The following is a 20513-nucleotide window of genomic DNA, read 5'->3' on the forward strand; positions in this document are numbered from 1 at the left end:
CCCCCCCCCCCCCAGTCTTTTGCAGCTTCTATACAAAAATGTAATCCTCCTGGGTTTGGAGGATGGGTTTGAATTACCTACAAGCAGATTTCTCTCTGGAAGCAAATATCTGGCCCAATGTTGTTATTCTGTATACAAAAAGACCTTCTTTAGGTCAGGACTGATCTCAGTGATTTTTCCCACTAACTTAAATAGAAATAGCCACCATTTTGAATTTATATCCTGGACAATGGTGATTCTCTGCCTCTCTGAGAGTGTGTTTCTTCTGAAGTTTCCAAAAAGGTTCTTTTTCTATCAAAATATACTAATTATTTAAGATAATGCTTGCAAAAAAACATCAGCAGGTTTGTTGTTGGGTATTTCCTGATCTGGGTGTGCTGGGGACCATGCTCCCAGTTGCAAACTGCCAGAGGAGAGAACTTCTCTTGCAGTGGTGGTGGGCACAGGGCTCTTCTTCCCCAGAAGAGCTGCCCATGAAGCCACAGGGAGGGATAGAGAGAAGAGACAGCCCAAGTGACATAAAAAATAGCTGCAACTTAAATGTCAAATAGGAAAAAAGTGTGGGTTTGTTCATATACTTTTATGTAAGTAAACAGCCTGTATTCCCCCAGAGAATTCCAGTTCTTTGGAGGCAGTTGTCTGCTCCTTTCTGCACCAGCTGCAGCCTTTCAGACCATACACATAAACATGTTTCACTTGCAGCATCCTTTCGAAGAGGGGACACACTTTGAATTACTAAAGAAAATGGACTGTAGTATCAATTCTAACCCATATCTAACACATATCAGAACTATTAATAGAAGCACTTGGGAAGAGATACACAGACACATTTTTAAATTTCCTTGAAATGAGTTGGATTAGGACAGAGTATGGAAGGAGCAGAGCTAAAAATTGGTAATATGTTGCTGAGAAATAATTATTTTGAATTGGGGCGCTTGATGCTTGTAGTGGATTTGATCCAATGATAAACGGAAAATAAAATGACTTGTGACAACAGTGGAATGAAAACAATCCTTATTTATGATATGTGGCTACCCTTACTAACATAACCCCAAGGTATTTTACCCCAGAGAGTCAAAACATTGCAGGCTAAGTGTAACTGCAGCATTTAGCATCACTTGTCATCTCCTTAGTGAAGTTAATAGGGAAACTGGCCACATTTGTTCAGAAAAATAGCTTTCTTCCTTATCTTTTGGACTCTTGAAAAATAATACAGAGGATTAGGAGGCTACAGCAGGTCAAGAAGCAGCAAAAAGAAATTAAGGAAGGAACGTGTGCAGAGAGGAAAAAGAGCAGTAAGGAAAGGCAGAGCTGTGGGTCACAGAAAATAAGAAAATCATTACCCCTCCACACTCCTGTCCCTGAGCTGTGCTTACATGGGGGTGGGGGAGCATCTTAATTTCATATTTTGGCTCCCAAATTAAGTTCTTCAACACCGGTATGCAAATCGTATTTAAAAGCAATGATAGCTTTTCTTATTTATAAAAAATACTATGACAAATGAGCACAACTGCTCAAAATGAGAGGCCACATGATGATCTCTGCTGTATAAACAAAATTTCCACCTTAAATGTCTGAACAAGTCCATGGGGATTTTGTCATTAGGGCAACGCAGCCTTCCAAAACGTGGTGTGACAAACACCAAAATAAATGGCTTTCATGAGACGTACACAAAGAGAGGAAGATAAAGCAAGAGAGCACTGTGTGATGGAAGTGATTTTCTGCCTCTATAGACAGTGCAAGAAGAGCAGACAGTGAGTGTGGAGGTTTCCCCACTGCTGCCTTGGCTGCAGCATCTTGTAAGATCTGTTTTAAAGGCAAAAGGGCAGACGTCAGTCTTTGATCTTTCTGTTGAGAGGGTGATCTATTAAAGATTTAGCTAGCTGGGTACCTACTCCCTCAACAGGCTGCCAGACCTATTGCTTAAGGTAACAACCGCCTATTTGCCAGATCAATGCTGACCCAATGTCAAAAGCTCTGTCTTCTTTCATTGAATCTGCAAGTTATCCACAAATACTTTATTAATGGGGAAAGATAGTGATGGGAGACAAGTGCAGGAATCACAGCGGCGGCTGTGTAAAGAAACAAAGTCGTCTAAGACTTGTGTCTGAAAAAAGAGCATATTCATCCACATCAGTGCAGTTCGATAAACCCTCTTAATGAGACAAAAAAATTATTCTCAGCCAGATTCTAACTTTACCGTTTTCACTGAATTGTGGGGAGGCAGAGAGTAGAAGGGGAAGCTGAAGGGGAAGTCCTCAGAGCCAGCTACCTGCCTTGCTGAAGGCTGGATGGCACTGGGGATGCTCCCGGAGGACATTAGGTCTTCTGAGAGCCTGCTTCTGAAGGCAGTACATGGGAAAAAGGATTGGCAACTTCATCTGCTCCTTAACAGAGCCTCCCCCAGCATGCCTTTCCTCTGAGATTGCAGAGATGAGCCTGTTCATTTTGCATTAGCTGGGGCCTCAAGCCAGGCTCAAGAGTCCTTATTCTGTCTTGCTGCTATTTGGGATCATGGAGGAGGTCATCAGCAAACTCTTTGAGCCCTCCTCTCCCTATGCATCCCAGCAAAAGAAGATAGAAAGTGTAGGCAAACAATAATGCTGGCTGAATTGCCCAATACGTCTATTTAATTAGCACTTAGAAGAGTCCCAAATGCTGTTTTCTCCTTGCTTGAAGGAGAGCAAAGAAGAACATGTCACTGGGATTGCAGAGGGCAAGAGGGGTTTTATAGATCATTTCACCTTAATAGTCATGAGGAAAATATTACAATGCATATCCAAATAGAAAAGACAAAAACAAGGCCCCTATTGTCCTGACTTCTCTCTGTTGTACATCACTGGGATGTGGGATTTGATTTAGCAGCATGTAATTCCTCTGGACAAATAAAAGGGGTGCAGAACACTCATTTTCTATACATCCACAACTCTTCCACCACTGCAGAATTGGGGGTGAGTGTCTGAAAATATTTCTCCATAAAAAGCACACATACAAAATAAAATTGCTTGCCATAGCCATTTTCAGAGGTAATTTGGAAAATTTGCACAAATTGCTCTAACAATTATCGATACTATTGAGCTTCCTGCCCTGTGACAATGGAATTTTCTTGCCCCCAAAAGCATCAGTCCTGCAGGGCTCCTTTTACTTTCATTGCTGTTATCTTTTATGACAGTCAGCCATAAAATCAAATGTGTTCCCTCAAAACAACTTTCATCTTTGTTTTTTTTAAAACTAGCATTCTTATTCTTTACATATATTTTTCCACATTAATGGGAAAATATTCCAGTACAAACATAAAAAAACATGGCCTGCCTTGTATTTCACGTACATAGGAAATGAAAGAGTCAAAGATGTGCACTAAAGATTTTCAAAGAACTCATTTGACTTCTTTATGAAAATGCTTGGCTTTTTCCATAAAGAAGAAAAATTGCAGCGAGTCTGAGGATTAAAAACCAGAAGGTAATGATCTTCTATGTAAAGCTTCTGGCTTCTCAGACTCGATCACAGGAATTTTTTTTGCAAGGCTCTCTCTTCAGGCTAATTTAATTAAATAAAGTGGTACTAGAACACCCTGTCACTATTACTGTTCTCATCCTCTCCAACCAGAAGGCAACAACTCCCACAGAGTCCCTGTGAATGTTCTTTACAGCAATGCTTTACTTACTGTTTAAAAATATCCCACAGTGCAAAGTGCATATAACTATAACTTTTTGTACTTTCTCTCTGTTAGAAAGGAAAAATATACATACATAGGAAAAAGATATAAATATTTATTTCCCCTTCTTAAAAATTAACCTCCTTAATATATTCAACATTTTATCTAGCAGATTTCTTCAATGAGAGCCGGGCTGCACTCTCATTCCATCCCTCGTGCCGCTGCTATCGCTCTGCTGTTGTGTCTGGTTTTATCAATGACAGAAACAAATTTGCCTTATAAGAAGAGTTAATCATCTCTACACAGATTTCATTCCTGGGCACACTCTCAAAGTCCATGAACACATAATCTTTTGCAAATCAAAACCTATTTCTCTTTCATGCATCATTTACAATCCCAAGATGATGTACTGCTAGCATCACACCCGTATTTTAGTCCTCTTTCTTCTAAATTACCTGTCCTTTAGAAAAGAAAGCATAGTTGACCTTTACTTTTTTCCTCTCGTGTATTTTATTGTCTGTTTGTCTTGTTTTCCTTTGCTTTGCTTTTCTACCTAAAGAACTGAAAGGGAAAGGATGGTTCAAAAATGGCAGCAGAAGGCTGCTCAGCACGGTGCTCTTCTTCCTATTTGGGCAAAAGTAACCTTAAGAACGGTAAAGTATCAGGAAAGAAGAATGCACCCAATTGTCAGTTGCTTGGATTACATGCCTGACCCAGCAGAAACACTGTGTAACTGAGCTCCCTTTGAGCCCTGGGTTACCCACGTAAAGGCTAGACCTAATCTGGGTTGTGGACAATTTCTCTAGCCTCTCCACCTGCAAGCCTGAAGCCTGCAGCAGCCTGGGTTTGGGCTGCCATCCTCACGCCACCCTCTGAGCAGCTCAGTCACTACTGCTGTGCCCTAGGTTACAACTACTGCACTAGCTAGTCAAAAATAGCAACAGAAACCAAAATAGCCTCAAAAGTGACTTTGCCAGCCTGGCCAGTGCAAGCTGCCAAGCTGATGATCTCATACCTCCTTCTTCAGGCCCCAGAATGAACCCTCAGTGTCATGGTCTCCTGCAACGTTTGCTCCCGCTCCATCTGCAGTGGATATCTTTTCCCAAGCTTCCATTGCTTTGATATTATTTTACCACTACCTTAAATACACTGGTTATCTATTTCTATACTACCTATGAGCCCTAGATTCTCAGTCTGCTCACAGGAAGGTGCACAAACACTGCAACTGTGACATGCATTAACCCGCCTTTCGGCAACAACCAGGTTGACTGACAAATTTAGGTTCTGATGACAGCTTCATTTTAACAAGCTATTAGTGTGGCTGGGTTTGTGGCTCTTGTGCTAATAATCTGATGTGCACAGCTTTTGACATCCTCCTCCCCCCCAGACTCCAGTAGATATTGTTAATCTCTAATTGGATACAGGTTTCGTTTGCATATAATTGCAGCTATTTGTTATGCAAAACATTTGTCCTCGAATATATTTAGATGCATGTTTTTTCAAGAGTGGCCTTCTACATTTGTCAAGTGCAAATTCCTTTATAGTATCACAAAGTTCTTCAAAAATGAGATTTTTTAAGAAAAAAGAATTAATTTGACTTGTAGTGAGAACTACAGTCACCACATCAGCATTGCCACATTTCTGAATGCTGATGCTAATGAAAGCTTAAAAAATTAACACAGTGACAGCTGCCCTCCTGCTTGTCCTCCTTAATTCCACTGGATCCCATGGATGAAAAAAACCTGAAGATGTATTAAGTAACAATAATTTCTTTTTTTCGTTTTTCTGCTGCAGGCAACTTTTTCGAAAAGCCAATTCTTACAAACAAATAAACAGGACCGAAGTTTAATACAGATTTTTTTCCTACAGTCTTTCTTCCTACACCCACCTTCTATTTTTCAAGCTGAGTGCACCACAGTACCGTTAAAAGCTTATGCTTTTGATCTCTGTGCAAATAAATGAGCTGAAACAAATAAAACCCAGTTCACAAGAGACTTCCAAGACATCTGGTGGAGTTATTTTTCTAAGTAATTAGACCAAGTGGTGGTGTAATTCCCAAATGAAAGGTACCTTCTTGCTAGGTATCCAGTTATTTCTCAGAGCCATCAAAACAGCAGTAAGTCCTGCATCTCTCCTTGCATGTGACTCAGACTCTATTGATTACCAGTCTTCCCAAACGGGAACAATCATATCTTTGATTTATGCTGGTTTATTACTCAAGTTTTTAAACTTTTTTTTTTTTTTTGGTACTGTAACAGTCCCTTTTTTTTACATGAATGTCAGTGGGATTTCTGGTATTGACTGAGGGAGGATGAGGCTCTTTGCTACTTTTTTTTTTCTTTCTTTCTTTTCCTTGCTAACCTACTGTAGTTCTTTTTCATACAGGCTCCATGGAGCAGGCTGAAAAGTGTAATGGAGTAACAGCCAGGTGCTTGCTCTGGATCAATTTACTGCTCCTAACTGTGCCCAGGTGTGTTTTCTCCTTCTTTCTTGCTGGAAGCTGAGTAAATGTCCCAAAGAAAACATCATTCTAGGAACAACCCAAGAAGAATATGGTTCTTGGTCTATGACTACAATACAGTGGAACCACTGGGAATTTGTGAGGCTGGGAAAGTGAACAGAGGGTAGACCTGGCTGAGAAACCAATTCCATTTCATTTGTGCATGGTTCTCCTGTTTTTATTTTGCTTCAAACTTGGGCAGTGTGCTCTACAAGCATGCTTTACTAATGGACCTGGATGCGCACACCAGCTCTATGCTATGTCAGCTAATGTTCAGTGATGCCAGATAGAGAATTCACAGCTGTACCAAAAGTAAAGTACTGCCATCTGAAATAGCTGCTACATTACAACAGTGGGCTTGATATTCATGCATTTTAATTCTCATCTCTCTGTGACATAATGGAAACTTACCAGAGGTTTCATCTACTCTCTCATCCACCACATGGTCCTTCTGATGAACCCATTCACTGTTGCACTTGAAATAGATCTGCGTGGCTGGGCTCGCTTTGCAGTACAGGTTCACAGGCTTGTTCTTCACAATGTAAGCCTCTTCGGGTTCGATAAGGAAGTGGGGCAATGGCTCTGGAGGATCAGATGGAAACGTTTCTGGAAGTTCATGAAAAAAATCATCATCTGTAGAGAAGAGAGAAAAAGGACAAATGAAACAACCACAATTCAGCCGGCAAAGATGTAGAAGCACTTGCTGAAAATTTCAAAAGGAGCGAACTTTTCAAATAAAATGTTATTTTAGGAGCATTCGTAAACTGAGGCTTAAATGCAATGCCGTTTTCAGACTAGAAGAAATTGTTCTTTACATCCTGAGCTCTCTTTCCTCTATGTGATGTGCCAGGGATGCTCACATTCACATGAGTGGGAACGGCCCTTTGTTACCATCAACAGCAATACTAGCAATAAAGCATTATGTTAGCGCTTGGGAGACTTGACTGCAAAACCGTAAAAAGAAATAATAGAAACTTTTGGAGGCTTCAAGGTCAGACTTTTCAATAGTGACTTATCACACTGTTTAATCAAGGGCATGCACATAGGTAGGACTGGCTGAGGCTGGTACAAATAGGAAATAGCGTCTTTCATTTCAGATGAGCAATTTGAAATCTGCTCTAAGGGCAAAAGACTAAATGCAAGTCCGGTCTACACCGCTTTGTTCATACTCTGGCTCTCTGGCTAAGACTGCTAATGAAGGTGCCAAGCTATGCTTTATTTACTTCATTTAGTGAGCTAGGACACGAGGCTGAGCAGCTGGGAGATGGTGAAATTTGGGGCCAACACGGATGCATGCTATTGACATAAGGAACCTCTGCACCTCTCTGGTGCTGCTGGTAATGAATAAAGTCAATGCAAGAAGTCCAGAGGAGGAAAAGAATCCAATGCACAAGAGGAAACACTGAAAACACCTAACACACATACTTTCCTTTCTCTCTCCCTCTCTCTTCACAAATCCCCTTCTAAAACCTCTCTGCAGATGAATTCCTCCACATCAGAAAGCACCAATTCAACGGAGAATTACCATCTTCCTATCCACCTCCCCACCTCCCGTCAGTGCGTAAGAACATCCAAGAAGCTCCCAGCAGCAGAGGGATGGGGGGCACCAACTACTGACAGATCCACCAGCAGCATGCTGTCCTGAGGGCCTTATTCAATCTATCTCCCCCTTTCTGCCTCTGAAGCAGTTATCATTATACACAGTGATGGACATTGCTGATGATCAATAAAACACCATAGAACATCAAACTAAAAATACTGGGGAAGGCTGGCCGCCTTCTCCCTGCCAGTCTTCATGAAGATGAAGTGTCAGACGGCTACTTTCCCCTACCAGAGACAGGCCTGTGCAGGTTGTGTCCAGAATTACAAGGGCTCTCCTTCCAGCCACTGCTTTTGCAGAAAGAGAAGAAAGAACAGCAACAGACGAAGGAGACAGGAGGAGAAGGTAACACAATACCCATCCACATCGCTATATGGAGGTAGACTGTACATCTTTATCAGTGATGGGAATACCTTACACAGCAAAAGATTTTGTTAATCTCTTGAACTATTTATGAAGACAGCATATGTTCACTAATTGTGGGGGGTTTTTTCTCTTCATCTTATTTTAAAAATACTCCTGCCTTTTCGGGTGTCTCATTTTACAAAGAGTAACAGGCCTGACCCACCACTGCATCACTCTCTGACAGCTAATAGAGCTGAACTGGTTTAATGATAGAAAAAAGGGCCACTAAATAAGGCCTGGCATTTTTCTAGCAAAGGGGAAATCTGTGACATACTGTAGCATTTCAATTTCCATCTCCAACTAATCATCCCCAAATACTCAAACTTAATTTTTATCACGTTCCCATCCTTCCTTTTTTCCTGTGGTTTGCTCTTCCCTCTGACCACACCAGCCTCCTTTTTCTGCAATCCTATTTCCTCTCCCCATTAGGTATTTCTTCCTTGCTCCATTTTGATCTCCAGGTTGGTTTTTTTTTTTTTCCCCAAAGAGAAAGACAAGTCACAGTAAGTTAATGGGAGTCTGCATTTGGTTTCATGACAACAAAACATGTTTGAACTGAAGCAAGAGGCTTTTCAGCATTCTTCATCCCCTCCTCTCCCCCTCTTCCCCGCTCCCTCCCTCTCACACATGCTGCTCCATAGACATCCACAACACGGAAACATTAGAGATGAATCATTTCCCTTGAATTGCCACAGGACGTATCTTTTTCTTCTGGTCATTTAATTGCAAATCAGCGAGCAGACAGATGGAAACTAACAAAGCACACATATGTTTTATAATTAAACAAGTATTGCTTCACTAATTTCTGGTGACAGGAAGAACAAATGTATTTATTTTCACCACTAGATTTCTGCACATTATCAAAGACAATACTTACGCTGCCTGACCAATTAACTGCATCTTATCAAAGATGTAACTAGAAAGTCTGAAAGGAGGGATCAGCAAGCTGCAGAGAAAAGATGGTTTTAAAAATTATTTCTTTAATCAGCCTGGAGAATGTGTGTGGGCTTTGGCTTTCCCTCCAGAAGGTAATTGCTTCTAATGTTTAAATATTATTTTTATGTCGAAGTGGATTCACAGTACTGCACAGTACATGACAACACAGTCTCACATTTTGATTGTGGCGAGAGATGTTTCTCTCTGCCAGCCTGGCATCCCACAGTCCGGTACAAGCCAGTTTTCCTACTGGCTTCTTCCTATAATTCCACCTTATCCTTCTTAAGCAATAATAAAGCCCTGCTTTATTTTTCCACACTCTTGCTCATTGCTATTGAGAAGCATCTGAACAGCTCTTAAATGTTAGAGATATAGATGGAAATCATTCACAAACTGTCACGCAAACAGAGAGCGCAGAGGCTGCCTTGTCCCTGGAAACTGGCATTTAAAATCTGCAATTTTAGAATAAATTTAAGATAGTAGCTAAGACAGATTTTTTTTTTTTTAGGTTTCTTAAACTGGAGTATGTACATTCAATCCCTGCCCTTGCATTGTTGCTATTAGTAGCAACATTGGAATTATTTTTCTTATAGAGAAGATACTTAAGAGGGGCATCCAGAATATGACCAGGACTGGGTTTTCCTGCTTTTGGCAGAAAAAAAGCCCAGTCACACTGCAAAGGGAGTCCTAGCCCTGTTAGCATTCGGGGCCCCTCGCTCCTGCTATTCCCTGGTAGAAGGTAACAAGCAGCTTTATCAGCCTGTGAGAATCAAAGTGGGGAGTCACAGAACATAGAATCATCTATGTTGGAAGTGACCTTTACAATCACTGAGTCCAACCACCAACCTAATACAGACAAAAACACCACTAAACCATGTCCTTAAGCACCACATCCACCTCCAGTGATGGTGACTCCACCACTTCCCTGGGCAGCCTGTTCCAATGCTTGATAACCCTTTAGGTGAAGAAATTTTTCCTAATATCCAATCTAACCCCTCTGCCCTGGTCCAACTTGAGGCCATTTCCACTTGTCCTCCCCCCCACCCCGGTCCAACTTGAGGCCATTTCCACTTGTCCTATCGAGAAGTGAGGGACCCCCACCTCAGTGCAACCTCCTCCCAGGCAGTTTTAGAGAGCAGTAAGGTCTCCCCTCAGCTTCCTTTTTTCCAAGCTGAACAATGCCAGTTGCCTCAGCCGTTCCTCATAAGACTTGTGTTCTAAAGTTGGCCAGCTGAACTATGCCAGCTGCCTCAGCCGCTCCTCATAAGACTTGTGTTCTAAAGTTGGCCTTCCCTGCGTTCCCCAATGAGGTGGGATCGGCCACCATGGAGAGGCAAACCACCACTGATGGGGCAGGATGGTGGCTTACAGGTGGGCAGGGTGTGCAGTCACAGCCACCCCGTGCTGGGCTGTGGTACTCACCTCTCGGATAAAGCACCCAGGAGGAAGAACTCTAAACCCCCTCATGATGTCTTGCCCATCACAAACAGCCCAGCTGCAGCACGGCTTAGGACCATCAGCCAATTCGGGACAGGGTTTTGAACCATCAGCCTTAACACATCTTGGATCAAAGTCTCGCATTTCTTTTTTTTAATTAAACTGATCTACTGCTATGCTTTTATTGTAATGCTTGCAGCAACATGTGAGCATAATTATAACGGCAGTGTAATTACACAACAAAATATTCTTTAAAATCCAACACAGATATTTACCTCGGAAAACACCAATACAGACATTTGACTGTGTTGAGATTTTTGCAACTTTCTGCAAAACAAACTTGTAGTAAAACTGAAGTGATCATCTGGAGAATCTGTGTTTTCATGAGGCTGTAATTCCTAACAAGCTAACAAACCCTTCCACCAAAGTTTCTCCTATCCAGCTCTAGTTAAGCACAGGTCACTCCTCTGTCCATACAAATACCAAACTCTGACCCAGGGTTTTCAGGGCTGACTGTGCTGTAACCGTGGGGTCTGCTGGGCCTGTTTCTGCAATTAGGATGGGGGTAACCTCTCGATGCGTCCTCAATCTCTATACAAGGGGATAAATATTGCTGAATCTTCCTGACGGTATTGTTTTGTTTATTGTTTGATGGGTTTGTTTGTTGTTTTTTTTTTAACATTCATTTCTTGATGATGCAACAAAGCAGCAAACTTTATGTATCTCTTATTTAACTCTCCTAAAGAGTTGGATATTTTTTCTTCTGTCTAGAGGAAAAAAAAACCTAATTAAACCATTTGGGAGTGATCAGGGAGCGTAGATGCAAACAAACACTAAAAATTCACATACTTTATTTCCAACCATTATGTCAGTGTCATGTGCAGCAAGTTCCCCTTACAACCTTGATCAAACACAAATGCAAAGCACACATAGTTCCTCCCCGTTGTAACAAATCCCCTTCTGCGCTCAGTAACTTTGAGCTGCAAGTTTACTTCTGCAGTATGGCACATTCATCTTTATTTTCACATAATAAAGAGTACAGCCCATCTGTTGTTATTGACTGATTTATATTAGCAAGACAAAAGACCTGATTAATGGTACTGCTAAACTGGTTTCACTCATGCAATCATTCATATTAAGAAAATAAATTTTAAAAAGCCATTTTAATCTATAAATTTAATTTGGAATTTTTATTTTAGCTGCTGGCCTGAATACAGATATGTTTTTTCTTTGCCTTTTGTAGTATCAGAGAACCAGATTTTATTTTTTTTTAATGCAACTCAAATGCAAAAATCTATAGGAACAGGTGAAATGTCACTGAAATCAGCCTTGACAGAAGCTGGCATGTACTGTCACATGTAGGAATTTTAGTTTAATTTCAGTTAAATTTTCTTTTAAGGAAAAGCAAATCTTTGCCTAAGCCAGGAACCTTTCAATGTTAGTAAAGGTCTTCATTCTTTTCATGCATTTGTAAAACTATACATATTATAGCTCTTCATGCATAACAAGTGAAAAAGGAGATTTTATGGTGTACTTCCCTTTTTATGGACTAGTATCCCTGCTCTAATCTGTGGCAAGAAAATATTGTGCTCCGTACACCAATCTATTCATCTCTAGATCACTAGTTTTATTACTATATATCAAGCTTAATTCTCATCAACCCAGCATATAACTCACTATATTTCTGAACTGCGAGACTTAAACTATTATTGCTTAGATCATAATATATTGGACCATTATCTCTTTGTGCGAGACCTGAAGCAAATTCTTCTCAAATGGAATTTACTTCAGAATGATTCAAGAGCAATTTAAAATGAATGGCTGCAAAGCTAATTCCATTTGCATTTGGATGCCCATCACTCGGCAAGATCATTCCCCACGCATTGTAAGAAAGGCAGCTGGAGCTAACTCTATGGATGGGATTTCTGTACAGTTTTTTAATGTTATGATTAAAAAGCTTTCCAGAGCAACGAGTACTGTTTACTGTGAAATTAACAGCAGGTGCCAGCTCGGTAAAACAGTTTATCAGGATGGAGGGAAGGGTTTGGTTCACAGTGCACACATTTCCAGGAAGGGGAAATTGCTCAGCTGGAAGTCCTTTGGTGGCAGGGCTTTCTGTCCTCATAGGAAGGGCACTCAGTCCCACGGTGCCACCAAACGGGAAGAAAGGAATCAAAAAACCCTGTATGCCATACAGCCTGCAGCCACCCGAGAGCCCCGTAACACCCACGGAGCTATGAATCCAAAATCAGGCCAAGTTGAATGTGAAATGGGAGAAAACAGGACTTTTTCTAAGAATTACTAGTGCGTAGTTTCCATGTCAGAGAGCCCCCTTGGCCCCACCTCAGCCCTGGAGACCATGCAGGGACAGAGGATGGGCACAGCAAAGTGTAACCTGTACCTGAAAGAGAAAGCATGTTTTCCTGCCCTGCCGTGGGGAAGAGGAGGAGGAGGGTGGCTTTCTCAGCTCTTGTCCTCTGTCAGCCCTACCTCCAGCTGATTGCATACTGGGCATGCAACAAGGCAATCACACCTTATTCTTCAGCATCTCAAAAGTGGAGGATTATCACCAAACAGCCTAGGAAGACTACAATTTGATAACAGCAAAACACTTGGCCAGCTTGGGAGGCTGGCATCTGCTTGCTTCTAGCTGAATTCACGGCAGGCCTTTACGTGCCTCCAGATGAGGCTTGGTTTTGCGGCAGCCCACAAACCAGATGCTTGCTGAACCTTGCTGAGCTCTCACGGGAGCAAGGTCAAGGGAATTTCAGACTAAAATTTACTGAGCACCCACAAAATTAAATGCTCTTTTCAGCAGGGAAGGCAGAGTGCAGGCACGGTTTGGGAAAAGTGATAGAGAAATCGATAGGGCATGCAATGTTTTTTTTTTGGGGGGGGGGGGGGAGAAGAGGTCCCGCTAATACTTCATTCTTAGGACATGAGGATCAACACCTATTTTCTCAGCTTTCAGTTACAGAATAATACTGAGCATAAGGTTTTGGGAACACAGCAGAGCCAGCCAGAATGACGGGCTACCACCCTACCAACAAGCCTCAGTGTTCAGTTCCAGTAAATAAAGGGGGGGGGGGGGTGATTTCAGTCCAGAAACAGAATAAATAAAGACCGCAAAAAGGAATGAACTTCCTCTGCACCTGCAACAACTCAGTGAAGACCTTCCTAGCACATCTCAGCTTAACAGCACATCCCCAGGAGGTTAAACCCAAGCTCTGCACGCACTTAGAGAATGAGGAACACATCCACTGAGTGGCTACATATAGATCAGAAGGCTGCTGGGGAAAAAATCTCCCTCCCAAGCACACACACATCAAACCAACCACAAACGTATCCTTTCCTGTCCTCCCGTACCCCTACCAGAAAGGCAGCTCCCAGAGGCCTGGGAATCAATGCACCATCCACTGTCAGCCACGAGCACCAACCTGGAGGCCCTTCAAAAACCTAGATGCAGGGCATTTAAAAGATCAGAAACACTGGATTTTTGGCTCAACTAAAGAGTCCGGAAAGGAGGTTTCTGTTATTCAATGACAGGCCTACTACACTGAGCATCCCAACTAAATAAGTAGGCTACCAAAAGCCTAATACAGTAATTGTGCTTGTTATGTCCATCTTACCTTGCCTAGCCCTTCACTGAAAGCTCAGAAGAGCCGAAGGGGAGAAGGAAGCACCACACTTTCCCTTGCAACAGCACTGCATGGCCCGGCATTTGACAGGGTGCCTGCTACGGCTGGGAGCCGTGGGTCAACAGGAGAGACCTTTCACAGTGGCAGAAGCCAAAAGAGCAGCTGCTGGTGCTCCCCCCTGGCAGCACTTCTCCTCTTGCACACTTCTGTCCCTCCCCTATTTCACACACATGCTGCATGGTCAGACATAAACCCAACGGCAAAGGAAGATGAAGGAGTAAATGGCTATCACTTGGCCGTGGCCAGTGTGGACACTGTGCAACCACATTATCTACAGCCATCAGCTTGTGCTCTGTCTCCCCTCCTTTGACAGCACATTCGCCTTGTCTCAGGTCAATGCTTGGAATACATTTTGCCTGGCTTACCCTGGTAAACTGCACTGCTGGTAATCAACAATTAATTCCAGTGGAGTCAGATCTCATTTGCATCAGAGTAAGGATAAGGAGAATCAGATCTAGATGAGGAAAACACTGACTGTACCAGCTTTCTATAAAGCAACTTGCTAGTTATATATTACTGTCTGGGGAAAAGGCATCTTCCCCTAGTTTCTTTAATTCATAATTAAAGTTTCTGCTTCTCTCAAGGCTAATGGCAATTTTATCATCAACCAGAACAGAGGCAAACTAAAGACAAAACACATGTCCTCAGAACGACTCCCACAGCCCTCTGTAAGGGAGAGAGATTTCTCTGCACATTCCACTCCCAGTCCAAGACAAAGACTGGGGGTACACACACAGACTTGACATTTAAGGTTCTGTATCCAGAACTTTACCGTTGCTCTGAGACAAACTCCGTCAGACTACCAGCTGCTACCTAAACATGCCAGAGACGGTACAGGTACTGTCAGCACAGGACTTGGTGTAGGAAAATGCCAGAACATGGTCTGATTTCACACAAGGCAAAGAAAATACTTTCTATCGCATATATATATATATATGAAGAGCACCAAGCTGTTCTTTGGGCAAGGAGGTTTATGATAATTATTGTCAGTATAAGAAATCTAACGCAGTAATCTGCAAGCACTATGTATTATGAGGCTGCCTAACCATATGAATAGATAAAACAGGATAGAGACAAACCATCAGGGGGTGAGGCCAACTTACAAGCACTGACACTGTCAAATGGCAAGTGAAGAGGCAGAGACCCTGTTTATTTGCTGTCTTATCCCTTGTACCAGCAGTCACATCCCTCTTTGCAACACTTTCATTAATTCTGATGAAACTTTGTTGTAGTGCTTGCACAGAGCTGCGGGATAAAGTTGGCTCAGCTACCCTGCCATGGCTATCACAAGCAAAGCACAGCACCTGAAAATAAAACAAAAGTGCTTTTACAAACAGCAGGTGACCTCTGTGACATTTCTTGGTAATTATTATCCTGTGGAAGATTGCTCTCCTTTGTCCTGTTGCTCTCTGTTTCCATTTGTTTAAAAATAATCAAATATTCATGCTTAAAAAGAAAAAAAAAATAAAAATGGGTTGCAGACTGTCTCGGAAACTTTATCTCCCTTCCTCTGTCATGTAACAAACCCACAGACAATAACATGCAAGTGTTACTTTGCCAAGCGCACACGCTGTATTCCGTAAGTGTGAGCTCCAGGCATTTAATCTAATTAGAAAATTAACACAACTCCTGTTAGACATGACTGTGCTGGTAGAGTTCAAGCAGTTTGGCTGCGTATTATTGCTAGTTCTGTTTTCTCTGATACAAATGCAACATATGAGCAGTGGAGAACGGTGTCAGACCACGAGATTTTGTGTCCTGCCTGTAAAACTGAAATGCAGTTTTCCTTCTGGATTCTAGCTTGTGATGGGTCTGTACAATGGCACGGGATCCCCTCCTAACCACCTGCAAAGCAAAGTCTAATTTGAAACATTTCTGCCCCAGCTGCCATTAGCAGTCATAATGGTTGACACAGGGTCAAAAAATTATTAAACCTCTGAGGAGCACCATTTCCTCTTCAGTGTTAGGCTTCACTTTCCTTTGACACATTAGTCCTGAAGCAGCTCCAGGCTCTTGACCCCTCCTTTAACCCTGATAACTAATTAAAGATGGACAAGGCTTAGGCTAAAATACTTTTTGTTAAACCTATTCATTCTCAAGTCCCCTTCAGGCACTGTCACACAGGACAGAGCCTGCCATATTTACATGAACATGAAAGTGGGCGCCTGTCACAATAATATGAAAAACCTCTTCTTTACAAGACCTAACTTAACCTTTGTGATTAGATGGTAGGACGCATTTTATAGCATGTAAAATATATTCTCAACACATACTGGAAACAAGTTTCCTGGGTATAGTCCAAAGCACACAATTTAGGAAAAATCTGAGGATAACTAACTATATATTTTTAGAATTAGAAGTTCAGACTCAGGTTCTTCATCTGACTGCTGTGTCAACAGTCTGAACGTGGTGTCCCAAATAGGATGAACAAAGAGAGAACTGATCCTACCTTTTCTCATACAAGGATTTATTAAGGATCTACCATGTACTCGAATCAGGCCAGAGAGTCATCAGCCATAGGCAGATGGATTTTAAGGGCCATTGGTAAATCTATCACAAGTTTAATATAAATAACAATATAAGTTAATATAAATAAATGTGTGCAATGTATTGTCCAGGGCATAATGAAAGGAGTCCTGTACTGCTACATTGAGAGACAATGTGTAACTGGATATGGTACTTTGCAAATACTTTCTTAGCTTTTCATGTCGTTTCATATTAATAATTAAGCTTGCTTCTTGCGTCAGTATGTTAGGGTTAAAATGTCAAGCCTTTGGTTCTAGCAAAAATACATTTCCCATTATTAAAACTGCTGCAGAGCTCTGCTCCCAGATTTCTAACACTTTCGATGCAAGCATTTTTCTCAGCAAAGAGTGATGATCCAACATCTCATGATTAATAAAACAGATCTAGTGGGATCACGGATCCCGATTTCATGGGCTATGCAAAGTGTACAGTTAATCTAGTTAGTGGGATCACTCCATCCCAGAAAAACACAGGACACTTGCCTATACCTAAAATAGCAGCTCACACACATGGCCACCTGGTTCAGACATCAAGCTGAGACCTAGGGGACAGATAATCTTGTGTGAGCTTAGGGGAACCTACCCTGGCAGGTTCAGGGTCCCATCTGCAAAATGGATGTAGCAGCCTAATAAGCAGCACTCTAATTCACGACCTTCAAGCTGAGTAACAACTTAGTACTCAGACTCTTCCTTCAAAATTTCTCCAAAATACCTGTCGACATCATTTACTACATAGCCAGCAACAGTTACACGAAGGACCACAAATCAAATTTATCTTTATGAAAAGACCGGGGAACAAAGTCTGGCTATCTTGGAGCTGATGCAAGTTTTGTCACTGGTGTCCCTCTGTATCTATGGGGAGGTTAAGGAGCAGGATTTGGAGCAGGAGTCTGACTATGGGTGCTCTGAAGGGCTCTCTCCACAGGCTACAGGCATCCTGGTGAGACTGGTGGCCTGATACTGACGTTAGTCCTCATGAATATCTACCTACTCACTACTTTCTTCCATGGATCTTAATGAGATTATTATTTGCCTGGTGCTAGTTACCTAATTTCATCCACAGCCAATTTTTCAAGAACCATAAATTATTTTGTATGAGGCTGATTTATCCCAGCAGAAGGCCAAATTGAATTAGAAATCCATTAGCTAAATTCTAAGAAGGAGCTTCTGGGGAGAAGGGGAAAGGGAGGGGGGGACTTGGGAATCTGAACACCAGATGTGGAAAAGGAAGAAAAAAAAAAAAATCCTTAAAAGAAGTCGAAAAGGAAAAGAAAAGATAAGTATCTTCTTATTGAATTAAGCACCCAGGTATTTAGGGAGCCAGATGGAAGAACACAGATTATTGCCTAAGATCAGAAATATGACTCAGACATTTATTTATTTATTTAGACTAGCAATTGGGTTTGTAAATACATGAGACTTTGTAAGCAGATGAAAAGCACTGGTCTCCTTGAATATCATGGTTGCACTCATGCAAACAACAACAGATTGTGTGTACTATATATACTAATAAAGCTAATAATAAGGTGTTCAACAAAATCTTAATATAAAATAATGAAATTTATTCCTCCCTCTGAGGGAAAATGAAAGCATGAAAGGCTTATTTACTTTGGAAACATACAGGATGATTTAATCAGGTATCACTCTCCATGCAAAGCCTGCTTATTTGAGGGGATGCAAGGACAATGCACCTCTTCGAGCACACATTCATTTACAGGATAGAACATCCTCTCCTCTTGCCACTCTACCACCTGGGTAGACTCAGGAAATGAAGGATGGTGGAAGGAGAATGCAGGTAGTTCATTGACATTAGCACCTATCCCCTCATTTTCTCAAGGTGGAAACTATGATGGATGGATTCCAGCACCCACAGAAGGATACTGCAGTACAGCCCTTCTCGTACGAGCTACAGAAACAGTCAGCATCCACACAATTATTTCAGGAGTCCATGAAAGGCCTGAAACATTGGGTTGCAGATTGGAAATTTCCCCCTGCAGTGACTAATTTCATTCACACTCATTTCCTAGGTCTTGCTGATTTGTTACTCTCAAGCTCTCTAATAATTAAAAAAAAAAACAAAAACTTAATACTGAAAGAGCAACCCGAGGCAGCAGGCTCTTGGCTTTGCTTTACCTCCAACTCAACTTTCAGCTCAAGTATGTGAAGTATCACCCTTTCCATCATCAAGAGCACCCAAGATAGCTCAAACAGAAGTTGTTGAGACCAGGTAGCAAATGTGCAGTGCCTGTGGGAAGCTCTGATATGCTATCAGACTGTCTCTGGCTCCCAGCGTGTAAAACTCCAGTACCACGGTCACCCCTCCGAGCCACCACCCTACCCTTTGCCTCCAAGTCTTTTCAAGTTCACTTCGTGACCACTAATAGGAAGAACAAAGAAGGGAAGAAAAGGAAACCTTCTGAATACTCAGTAATCACAGTTACAACTGGCAATGGTAGTTGAAGTACAGAAATCCCCAGCAAGTGCTGAGAAGTGATGTTTTGTGGAAAGACAGACGGTGCCAACGTTCAGAGACTGGCAGCCAAGATTTAACTCCTGGATCTATCACACACCGATTTGCTTCCCTTCCTATTCCGTAAATAGCTTCTTGTCTGCCACATCCATTTTTAATGTAAGGTTCCTGCAGGCACTGGTATCTCTTAATATGCCAACAGAAAACGCCACTGAAAGAGGGGCTTCACATTCTGAGAAGCAGAAGACTCGCTACCAAGTTACATATGCTATTTCTGCTCCGTGCTGTGAATTGGTTTGGACTAAGTCAGAAGCACTCCGAAACTGAAAATCTAAGTCAGATAATAACAGTATTGAGTTTCAGTAGCTGAAGGCACACATGCATAAATGAAATGAACAGGCAGCCTCAAATGTTTTCAGCTTGACCCCCACTAGTAACAGCGTAAGAAATGCTGGGAGATACCCACCTCCTGTCTTGAAGATGCCCCATGTGCTAACACACCATACAGTACTCAGGACAACATCACTTAGCCAGTGTTAAACTGGCCCTTAAATGTGCACTGGGACTTGTATCGGGCCACATGGTCATTTATACCTGCCATTGACTCCCCTTGTGTCTAAAGAAAGTGGTATCATTCAGTAATTGCCCAGAGATTATTCCAAGAAATCACATTTGTCTGTATCTCAGTCTCATCTGAAACTGTAAATCTTTCAAGGTCCCAACTCCCTGAACAAGTAACTTTGCTGCTGGTGCCAGAGCCTTGGCCCTAACCAGAATCAAATGGATTCCTTTGGTTCTGATTTTAAAATATGAACACGCACTCAAAAAAAACCAGCACAGCAACGTTAATGAATGAACCCAAAATATCCAGAAAAAGAAACACTGTAGAGAAATAGTGGAAATGCAATTACTTTGCAGTCTTTGCTGGACATGTTTTGTATTGCTGTATCGTATTTATCTATTCAGCACTCCTCAGCAGGTCAGCTTGAAGCCGGGGAGCAATGAATCAGTGCTCTTATCTCCCTCCCCATCATCCCCAGGCTTTCTGAGGAAACTGATATCCAACCCCAGCTGAATCTGTCAATTCCTGATCATAAACACTGTCACTAGAGAATCACAGGCCTAAGATACCTGACTGATTAAAGCATAAAACATATGTACTTGAATCCCACTTTCTGTTTTCTCATTTCTGATCTTTATCCTTTTTCTTGGCTCTTCTGTCCCACCTTTTATTCCCTGTTTTTACCCTAATCTTCCTTGCCTCTAAGCTCTCCCCCCGCCCCCCCC

At 41.9% G+C, this 20513-nt stretch overlaps 1 protein-coding gene across 3 annotated transcripts in view; it reads right to left on the bottom strand.

Annotated features, from left to right (window-relative positions):
- Positions 1 to 20513, bottom strand: part of UNC5C (unc-5 netrin receptor C) — a 267227-nt gene that overhangs the window by 90000 nt on the left and 156714 nt on the right. For all 3 annotated transcript variants that reach the window (XM_014941264.1, XM_014941257.1, XM_014941251.1), the window contains exon 2: positions 6567 to 6788. In XM_014941264.1, the coding sequence (XP_014796750.1) occupies positions 6567 to 6788 (222 nt within the window). The remainder of the gene's footprint in view (positions 1 to 6566; positions 6789 to 20513) is intronic.

Source organism: Calidris pugnax, unplaced genomic scaffold, assembly GCF_001431845.1.
Source record: "Calidris pugnax isolate Ruff unplaced genomic scaffold, ASM143184v1 scaffold34, whole genome shotgun sequence".
In the NCBI taxonomy this organism is placed as follows: Eukaryota; Metazoa; Chordata; class Aves; order Charadriiformes; family Scolopacidae; genus Calidris; species Calidris pugnax.